The sequence below is a fragment of the Camellia sinensis genome, chromosome 12, assembly GCF_055761805.1.
Source record: "Camellia sinensis isolate YWXY chromosome 12, ASM5576180v1, whole genome shotgun sequence".
NCBI lineage: Eukaryota > Viridiplantae > Streptophyta > Magnoliopsida > Ericales > Theaceae > Camellia > Camellia sinensis.
The window spans coordinates 77,154,490-77,164,684 of NC_138972.1; the positions used below are offsets into that span (position 1 = coordinate 77,154,490).

At 32.5% G+C, this 10,195-nt stretch overlaps 1 protein-coding gene across 4 annotated transcripts; it reads left to right on the plus strand.

Annotated features, from left to right (window-relative positions):
• The first annotated feature begins 751 nt into the window (after nt 1-751).
• LOC114270942 (binding partner of ACD11 1) lies at nt 752-6,619 on the plus strand. Of its 4 annotated transcripts, none has more exons than XR_014346598.1 (9): nt 763-1,064; nt 1,204-1,307; nt 1,411-1,486; nt 4,048-4,119; nt 4,198-4,260; nt 4,614-4,954; nt 5,822-5,945; nt 6,087-6,163; nt 6,257-6,619. XR_014346598.1 is itself a non-coding variant. In XM_082899014.1 (8 exons), the coding sequence occupies exons 1-8, from the start codon at nt 1,059-1,061 to the stop codon at nt 6,275-6,277; spliced, it is 807 nt and encodes a 268-aa protein (XP_082755140.1). In that variant the 5' UTR covers nt 752-1,058; the 3' UTR covers nt 6,278-6,619. The 4 variants fall into 4 exon arrangements, 2 of the variants coding, with proteins under 2 accessions (XP_082755140.1, XP_082755139.1); XR_014346597.1 differs by having other exon boundaries at nt 812-1,064; nt 4,611-4,954; XM_082899014.1 differs by lacking the exon at nt 6,087-6,163 and having other exon boundaries at nt 752-1,064.
• The last annotated feature ends 3,576 nt before the right edge of the window (nt 6,620-10,195 follow it).

Consider the following 10,195-nt stretch of genomic DNA (forward strand, 5'->3'; position numbering starts at 1 on the left):
ACCTTGTAGCCCTAGCTCGCCACCACATAACTTCTTTGACAATGGAGTGTTTGGCAAGTTGGATTTTAACCACTTTTTTTTTGTTAAAATTTATAAAAAGATAAAATAGATTAATATAGTTAATCAGACAAAATCTCACATCAAATTCATAATCATTTTTTTTCTCACAAACATCACATTCAATTATAAAAAAATCCAAACTATCTTTTTAAACACACAAATTTTAACCAATTAAAATAGCCAAAAATTAAAATAACTTACTAAAAAATAGCAGCTCCCAAACACCCACAATGTCACCCAGCCTTATGCAAAACCTTAGCCGCGAAAAGAGAGTATATTACCATCAATTTAAAAAATAATAGAGGAGATAATTTGTAATCAATGAAAAATATTACTTAACAATGTCATGTAATATCATTTGACAGTACCACGTGTAACTCTAGCATATAAAAAAATTCTCCTTTTAGGAGCCTCCAACATTATTTAAAAAAATAAAATTAAGAATTTAAAGGGAGAAAAAAAAGAAGTTCCGAATAAATTAAGGCCAAGTTTGACATCTTCCAAAAAATTCAAAAAGTCAAAAAGTCACTATCCTATTTAAGTCACATCATCTCATTTAAGTCACATCACCTCTCTAACACATCACTTCAAACCCAACCCAAATCCAACCCATATTTCATAAAAAGTCAAAAAGTACACTTATTTAGTCTTCCCAAACTTGGCCTAAATCTCTATTGCAAGAGACACATCCGAGCATCCAAACAGCTCTCAAGGTGGTTCTATTTATACCCTCACCATCTGAAGATTAAACAGGAGAAGTGAAAAATTGGCATTCAACCACAAAAGCAAACAGTAGGAATCTTTTGATAATAAAAAAAATTTCTCAAGCAAACACATTCTCTTCTCTTCTCTTCTCTTCTTTTCTCTACTCCTCTCTGGTCCAACTTGTCGCCTCTCTTTCCTCTTCGTTTTTTCAAATTCTTTCCCACCCTGCAAAACTACCCAAATTACTCTGAAACAGAGAGACTTTTCAGGGATAATCACTTCTGGGTTTCGCAATGCAGGTCTGTTTCAATGGATTCATTTCTCTGATTTCTTTAAAATCTTTTTTTTTTTTTTTTGATTTTGAGATCTGTCTTGTAACAATGCTTGTTTGTTCAAGAACTTTCAATCATTTGAATTTTTTTCTTGATTCTATATCAGACTAGAACAGTACAAGTAGGGAACGTTTCAGATCTAGCCAGTGAAAGAGAGATTCATGAGTTTTTCTCATTTTCTGGGGATATTGAACACATTGAGATCCGCAGGTTTGTTCTTCTTGTTCTTTTGGAACATTTTTTTAAAAATGTTTTTCAACTATTTTTTGATTTGTTTATTGGGTTCTTTGTTATGCAAAAAATTGGGTTGCAGAGATACAGGGCAATCAAAGACTGCGTTTGTTACATTCAAAGATCCAAAAGCCCTTGAAATTGCGTTGTTGTTATCGGTACCTACTCAATTTGTTCCTCTTTCTTTTTTATGCATTTCTTGTTTTCCCACTTTATAGTTTGTCAAAATGGTTTATTTTAGTTTATTTTTTGAGATTTTAGTTGTTTCACAGAAAGTATTCATCCTACTATTTAGAGCATGTTGTGTATTCACATTTGATTCTACTAGTTTTGTGGCAGTATGATAGGTGTGGGGCATGAATAGTATCAAAACTTTAAACCCCTCATTGAAGCTAGAATGAAATGGAAGAGAAGATGCTCAAGAAACAGGCCAAATCTTAACCATTATGTAGTATTTTGTTGTAGTTTTTCTTGGTTTCTTTCCTGAACCAAACAGAGAATGGAGCTTGAAAATGGCAGTTGTGTAAAGCGAGGATGATGAGTCATTATGTAATGCACATTATTAGGCAGAGTACTTTATAAACTTTGCTTTCATACAAGGGCATGAGTTTTAATAAAAGGAAAAAATAAACTGAGTTTGAAAACCAAAGAAAAGACAGAGAGTATCACTTTTGAGGAACAAAGACGTGGATTATTGAATTCTTTTCTTTAACTTCATCATAATAGTTTTGAATGCTGTTAAAATAAAATAAAATAAAAAGCGAGAGCTGTTTTGTGTAGAAAACAACCCGAGGGTTAAAATTTGCTGTTGAAGTGTAATATGATAGTTTAATTAAAATTATCTTTTTCTTGATTTTGTTTGCAAGAATTTAGGATGTCAGTGGCCAATGTTGTGTCAGTAGGGCTTGCGACTTGTGAGATAAATTGAAGCATGTATCTATTTATAAATTCTGAGTGTGGAGCAAATATATAAAATATATAAAGAAAGCTACATGCAGTAATGAAACAAGGTGTCATTTTTCTAGGTGATATGTTCATAAAATTTTGAAGTGCATTTTGTTGCCTATGGTGAAGCCACTTTTCAAGTAATCATAGTAATTGTTTAATGGTACTATAATTGGAACTTTGCTTGATGCTGGTGAAGGCCCCATTTATTTTGTTCATGATTCTTTGATTTATTTAGACATGTTATTTTATAATTCTCTTCATGATTGTTTGAACCATATTAAGATCAAGTCAATCTAATGTGGAAATGGTGGAAAACCAACTATGTCGCACAAAGAAGAAAGAGTGAAAAATCCTGCCAGAGAAAATTCAGCTAAATTGAAAGATGCAGCATCAAGCACTAGAAAATTGCTAAAGGAGGTAGAGTCAACACCAACCAATCAGTAGCACAGTCCCTCAGCACAACAAGCCATCCACATACAGTCATCTTCAACTTTCATTCCATTACAGCAGCAGCAATAGCAATAGCAATAGCAGTAGCAGTAGCAGTAGCAGTAAAAGTAACATACTAGAGGGCACCATCATGATCACAATTGTGAGAACACAGCGCCCTCTCCCTCCCCCCACAGTCCATGCACGATCTATTCAAGAAATCACACACCAAAGTTGACGAGACAAAGGTTACACTTACAAATCACTGTCTCATTGTGGGCTGCCCACCCGGAACAATGATCATGAGTTACAAGGCTACTGAAATCTGTAGGTGGAGACTTTGATTGCTCAACACAGATGAGAGCCAAAGATCTCATTACTAGACACAGAAACATTAACCGAACCAGCAGAAATGTATCAACACAACCTACCTAGTTTGAACCTCTCCCCACCAAAGTGCATCATCTCACTGAGGTAATGATGGTGCCACGTATGGCACTACACTCCATTGAGGAACCCATCACTATAGAATAGGAAAAAAATGGAGTGAAAGACCTACAATGATTAGTGCTTTCACTCCCAATGGACCACCAATAAGCCCCCAAGAAAGATAAGGTCCATCTGGGAAGCAAATCCGCACCAGACTGACAGAAGGTTTGTAGAAACCTAAAATTTCAATAGAACTCCAAGAAATTGCTTGAGGAATGAACCAGAGGAGGAAAGGATGACCAAAACACCCTAAATATGACATAAAACAATAAGCTGAATGTTAAAATGAGACATGGCCAAAGATGAGACAGTGAAGAATAGAGGAAGAAGCACAGTGGAGTTATCCTTGGCGAATATAGGCTTGGAACACATCCATCTTTTCTCTATGGAACAAACCATGTGGGAAACTCTCAACCCTAGAGTGAGAAACTGCTAGCTCAACTCAACCACAATATATAGTAAGCTTTATTTTGGTTTTTAGGTCCAAATACTTTTGAGATATATAGAACTTAATACACGACATTATGTGGAAAGCTTCATGGATTTGAGGGAAAGATTATAATTTTTTTTCCTTTTTCTTTCTTGTTCAAATTCTTTTGGTTGGATATTGCTCAATTCGTATTATTGGCATGTGTCAGATTTCACAAAAAAAATTATTGTATTATTAATATTATTTTTTTTTTATTTTTTTATAGTTTTGTAAAATCTGATGTATTCTGTTGTATCACTGAAAAGAGGAACTATTTTTTGGGTGATTGGGAATCATCTATATTTTGTACTTCCAGAAGATGTGGAGCGTTCTGGTTATCAAGATTCAAGAGTGGTACATTAATATTTTTTGTGCATTCTACAGGGAGCAACAATCGTGGACCAAATTGTTAGTATAATTGCTGCTGAGAACTATGTTCCAAAAGATGATGTTAGGGTAACTCCATTTCCAACCTCGACAATCTCTTTCTCAGTCCTTTAAATAAATTTATATTCTGGAATGTGATTCTTGCAGGAAGTAAGGATGGAAGACACTGTTGTGAGCCTGACTCCGGAAAATCTTTCACCAAGTTCTGAGGTAGTTGGATACATCTTCACTGATTCCTCATGTTCACTAACGCTTCCACAAAATCTGTCTTCTAGTGTATCATGAATTCCAAGTATTGAGTGTACTTCAGAGAGTGTGTGATAAGGAAAAAGCATCTGAACACTTATCATGGGAGGGTTTGTGGATTCAACTTCTTGGATTCCACATCTTGAGGGACACCCTATTTGAGGCTATTTTGCTAAATAAAAAGGAATAATCAAGCCTGGAATGACCTATGTTGGCTCTTTATTTTCTTGAATTAGAGAACTGTGGTTGATTCTGTTAGTTCCTTAAATTTTTGACATTAATCTTATGACCTTAGGGTGATCTATCTATGCTAGCAGGAAAAATCTAGTTCTCCTAGCAACGGAAGAGTGTATGTAAGTAAAGCTCAAGTTGTTGTTTCCAGTATGCTAGCAAAAGGTTCAGCCATCAGCCAAGATGCCATGAACAAGGCTAGAGCATTTGATGAGAAACACCGGTTGTCTGCCAGTGCATCCGCCAAAGTCATCTCCTTTGATAGGAGAGTTGGTCTTACAGAGAAATTAACGGTTGGGATTTCAGTTGTGAATGAGAAAATGAAGTCAGTGGATCAAAAGCTTCAGGTGTCAGATAAGACAACAGCAGCATTGATGGCGGCAGAGAGGAAACTTAATGACACGGGATCGGCTGTCAAATCAAGCAGGTATGAAAATCTTCCCTGTAAGACTATTCTCTAGGTTTCTTCTTTGTGGAACCTCGCCCGGTTAACATGGAATTCAGAACTTTTAGGATTATTTGTATTTGGTGGCATTTTTTAGATGGTGTTTTGTACAATCTTGTCCAAAAAAAAAAAGAAAAAAAGAAGTTGGAACATCGCTAGATTGACTTTGGGAAGGGGATGAAGTTGCTTCATTAAGGTTGTGTTTAGATCATGGATTTGGGTAAGGATTTCAAAAGGAAAAGGTGAGGGATATGGAGAAAAAAGTTAGTTTCTATTTCATTCACATTTCTCTCACCTTTTCATTTCCTTTTCCAAATCCTTACGCAAATCTATAATCCAAACATAGCTTGAGTGCTTCTGCAGGTAGCCATAACACAAATCTTTTTATACTCATTAGCTCCTCTCCTGAAAAGCTCTGGTCTATGTACTCCCCTGATGAATTTTTGTCCATTGGGGTTCAGTGTTTATACTTAATGAAAGCTACTTTAAATGAGCCTTGTACACCATCTGGTAGGAGGAGAGGAGATCATAGAATATTATAAGATGTCTGCATTTCTTTCTGCTGCTTGGTTCATGCAAAGAGCAGAGAAATGGAGAAAGCAGGGTGATTGAGAAGAGAACAAATCCCTCTGCATCCCCAAATATTGTTCTTTTTTTTTTCTTTTTTTTTTTCCTTTTCCTTTAGATAGACTCAATATTGTTACTTAAAGGTCAGGTTGTTGAGGTGATTTTGAAAGTACAATATTTAAACACAAAAAATAAAAATAAAAATAAGGAAAATAAAAAAGAACAGGATTATGAATTGTGTCCTTGAAAACCATGCAATTAACTATGTTTGGGGTTGGTCAGGTATGTGACTGCAGGATCAGCTTGGTTGAATGGTGCTTTCAGTAAAGTGGCAAAGGCTGGGCAGGTTGCGGGTACAAAAACAAGAGAGAAGTGGAATTTGGCTGTATCAAATTTGAGTGCAAAGGTGGGATTTTTCTTTCCCCCCTCCTTTGTTCCTATGTCATTTTCCCTTGAGTTATTATATATTTGTCTTTTCTTCTGTTTAGTGTTGAAAGTCTGTAGGCTAAGTAATAAACTATAATAAAGAAAAAAACACAAACTGCAGGCAGGTGCTACGAACTGAAGTTAAAACTGTTTTCATGTTGTGCATGTATCAAGTGTACCCTGGCTGCCGGTTACTAGGTCAATTTTGTTATTTTGTAAAACCATGTTATATATATTACTGGGATCTCTCTCTCTCCCCTTGTTTTAACACTACTGTTCTCATGAATGCAGGATCCTCCAATTGCTGTATAAACCGGGAATAATTTTGCCACCGTGTTCCTCAGTTTTCATCTCATGGATGACATGATTGTGTCTCTGTTCGAATCTTCAAATGAATGAAAGTGTGGGATCTGTATTTTGGAGTTGTACCCTTTGTGTTGGAGTGGACAAACTCTGCAATGCCTGTGTGTTTTGGCTCTCATTTTTTGGCCTTTGATGTCTTTTATGGTTAGTTATGTAATTCAATTTATTAGTTTATTATTTGTTTCTTCTTCAAATCCTAGGGTATTGGATGAGTTGTGTAATTTCAGTGTGTAACATTTGCTTTTATATTAGAAGCAAATGAATTTGATGAGAAATGGGGTATTTCAACAATTCTGGGTCTTGAATTGTTTACATAATTGGATGGTTGGTTAATGGATGGAGAAAAGACTTGTCAAAAGCCTTTGAGGAAATACTAATGGAAACAACTAAAGAAACTGTGAGAATTATTAATGCAAATTGATCTTATGCTCATTCCATTTATGCTTTGTTTGGTTGGGGGATTTGGAAAGGAATTTTGGAAGGGAAATGGGAAAGGTAGGTGAAATGTGAATAAAATATGTTTATATTTCACTTAGTTTCACACACTTTTTCCTTTTCTTTTTACAAATCTCTCTCCAAATCTCTCAACCAAACACAGCATTAGAGTACATGTATATGTTAGGAAAAATTCACTTTTCACCAAAATATTGCACATGCCAGTACATAAAAATATTTGTACCATGATTTGATTAATTTGGTTGTATTAAGATACGGTAGTTTCTTATAATTAGTTGTATTTTATGTTTTATTGAATATTTTCAAAAGCTTTTGGTTGTGTTTTGATAGGTCTTTCTACTGTAAGGCAAACTAATAATATGAACTAATGTAAATAATTTAGAAGGTAATTGTTAAATAACTTGGTGGGTTACTAATGATCAAGAGACTGAATAATCGACTCCATACTCAAATGTTCAAATGCCAAGCCTTCATATCGAGTAATTATCATGTGTTTTAGAAATTATTTGTTGACAGTGTATTCAAGTAGTAGTAGAAACTTAAAGAATTATATAATCTTACAAACAAGAAAATGATGGAGAAATAAGTAATAGTAGAAACTTAAAGAATTATATAATCTTACAAACAAGAAAATGATGGAGAAATAAGGAGATATTATTGAATGAACAAATGATCACGTGATCTTCCTTATTTATATCATGATAATTTCTACTTGAGGGTGGTATTATATATCTCCAATCAAATTTGGGCAACTGTACAAGCCCCTTTTAGGGTAGGTGCCTAGTGACAATTCATCTTTCAAGGCTGTACTATCCTGTGAACATTTTAGTGTATCACTTGAAAGGTATCATTGTTCTATCAACTCGAACCTGTAATCTTTCCTCCCTACACCTTACACGTCAACTTGCCACAAGGGCCTTGGCATTTTGTTCACTTATTTAATAGGTTAAAAATGAGTAAAAACAATAGAATTCACTGTTTTAAATAGGATCAATCTCGCTATTTATAAAAATAAATAAATAAATAAATAAATAATAAATAAATAAAAAACATTGAGATGAGAGTTTCTCTGTTAATATTTGTTTTGGGGAATATCGTATAATACTATTAGATAAAAATATATATATGTTTCAAGTGTATTTATTAATATAGATTTCACTATTTTTTGTGTCCGGTAATAAAAATATGATAAAAAATTTGTTTACATATAGTATTGTTACTGTTTGTAATTTTATGAAGTATTTATTAACAAGTTAAGAAACTTAAAGAGATCATGCATTTTTCATGAAAAGTAACAATGAAAAAAAGAAACATATAAGCCATGTTTGGTTTGAATTTATGAAATTTCTTTTGATTTTTTTTTTTTTGAAAAAGTAAAAACTTATTTAATGGAAATAAAAAAAAAACTTTTTTTTTTGAATTTTTATGTTTACCTACCAAAAAAAAAAAAATTATATAAAAATAATAAATACTATTAATTTTTTAATTTTCTTAAAAATTTCTCAAACAAATCTTTAAAAGCAAACCAGGGCCATAATTTGTTTGGTTTCAGATTTCAGAATTCACTTTTTAGAAAATTTTACTTTTTTATTTTTCATATGTTTTTGTTTTTTAATATTTTAAGCAATTTTTTTTTAATTTTTAGACACACCTAACATAAATACATTTAAAAATTATAATATTTGTGAAAAAAATCTTTAAAATATTCACTAAATACCAAAAATACAAAAATAATATGAAAATTCAGTACATTTTTTGTATTTTTGTGTATTTATTAATTTTTAAAAAATATTTTTCACGAATATTTTATTATTTAGATACATTTAAATAAGGTACATCTAAAAAACTAAAAAAAAATACTTAAAATTTAAAAAATATTCACTAAAAACACAATAAAAATACAAAATAAAAAACTCAATTTTTAAAAAACTGAATTCAAAAAATTGAAACCAAACACAGAATATGATTCAAATATAGAATTCCTGATGTCTAAGCATTTTTATTTTTTACATGAAAATTTTATTTAACGAGTCTAAAAAAATAAACAATTTAAATAACTAAAATCAATTCTAAAATGACCATACAAAATCTAAATATTCTCTCAAATTAATATGAAAATGTGAAAGAAGTTAATCCCATCTTGTTGAAGTAATCTTAAGGGATTGTCTTTCCTCCAGTCAGATCATGAATGGAAAGGTATTGTTGGACCCGTGGAGACTCACCACGAGTCCCGTTTTGATAATCCGAATCGTTCAATGTGTAGAACTCGTCGAGTACTATATGTTTATAAAAAATCACGTTAATCAGATATTGATTGTTATTTCATCAGATTAGATTTTTGTCAACCGTTTATTTTCACCGTCCATTTTTTTTTTTAATACAATACTGATTTTATCACATAACTATCGATATCCGATCAACGTGATTTTTTACAAATATATAATACTCAACAAATTCTACACATTGATGATTCAAATTATAAAATGAGACCTGTGAAGACTCTTATGAGCTCAACAATACCTTCCAATCGGATCACGATCAGAGAGAAGCCAAACGTAATCTTAACATGTATGGAAGCCAAGAGTGAGTCTTGGTTGGCTTGCAATCCAACCTAGAAGTTATCAAATCTGACTTGGGAAAGTACACGTTATGTGCATGTGAGCCTAATAGTCCACACCACGCCAAACCCTCTTTGAAGCGTCCTCAAGTTTGAATATATTTTTGAGTTAATTATATTACTCCCCTTTAATTATTAATAAATATCAATTTATCGTTTCATTTATAAATTGTATGTTTTGATTTTTTTCTACCATAAAAATCAAGTAAATACCACTCTTTGGAGGGATAGAAGTGATACATTTTGATATCTAGTTTTTCTCTAGTTCATGATTAAGATTGAAGAGTGTTATTCGGCCCGTAGAGCCTATTACATATTTTGTTTTGATAATCCAATTCATTAATATTGTTGGCCTTTCGTGTGTATTATTTAAAAAAAAAAAAGATCAATTAGATAAGCCTAACTTATTCAACTTATTATATTTGTGCAAAAAAATAAATAAATAAATAAATAGACGACATATATATTTTTAAAAATAAATCATCATTTTTTTAGTGACAAATGTGACAAATTGAACAAGCTATGTGAGCTGCAGATAAATCAAGTTGTTCACGAACAGGCTCGGCTTGACTTGTTAAGGGCTCAAATCGTTTAGTAAACGAGGTAAACTCGAGCTCAAATATTAGGCCCATTTAGGCCTCGTTTAGAAACCTTTCCTTTTATCCAAAAAGCCAAAGGCAAGTGGTTTTGGGGCTAAAATAGCCACAAAAGATAAAATAGGCTATTTTATTCACAACAAATAAAACATCACATCCAATCCATAATCATTACACTCTTCTCTCACAAAAAAAGTA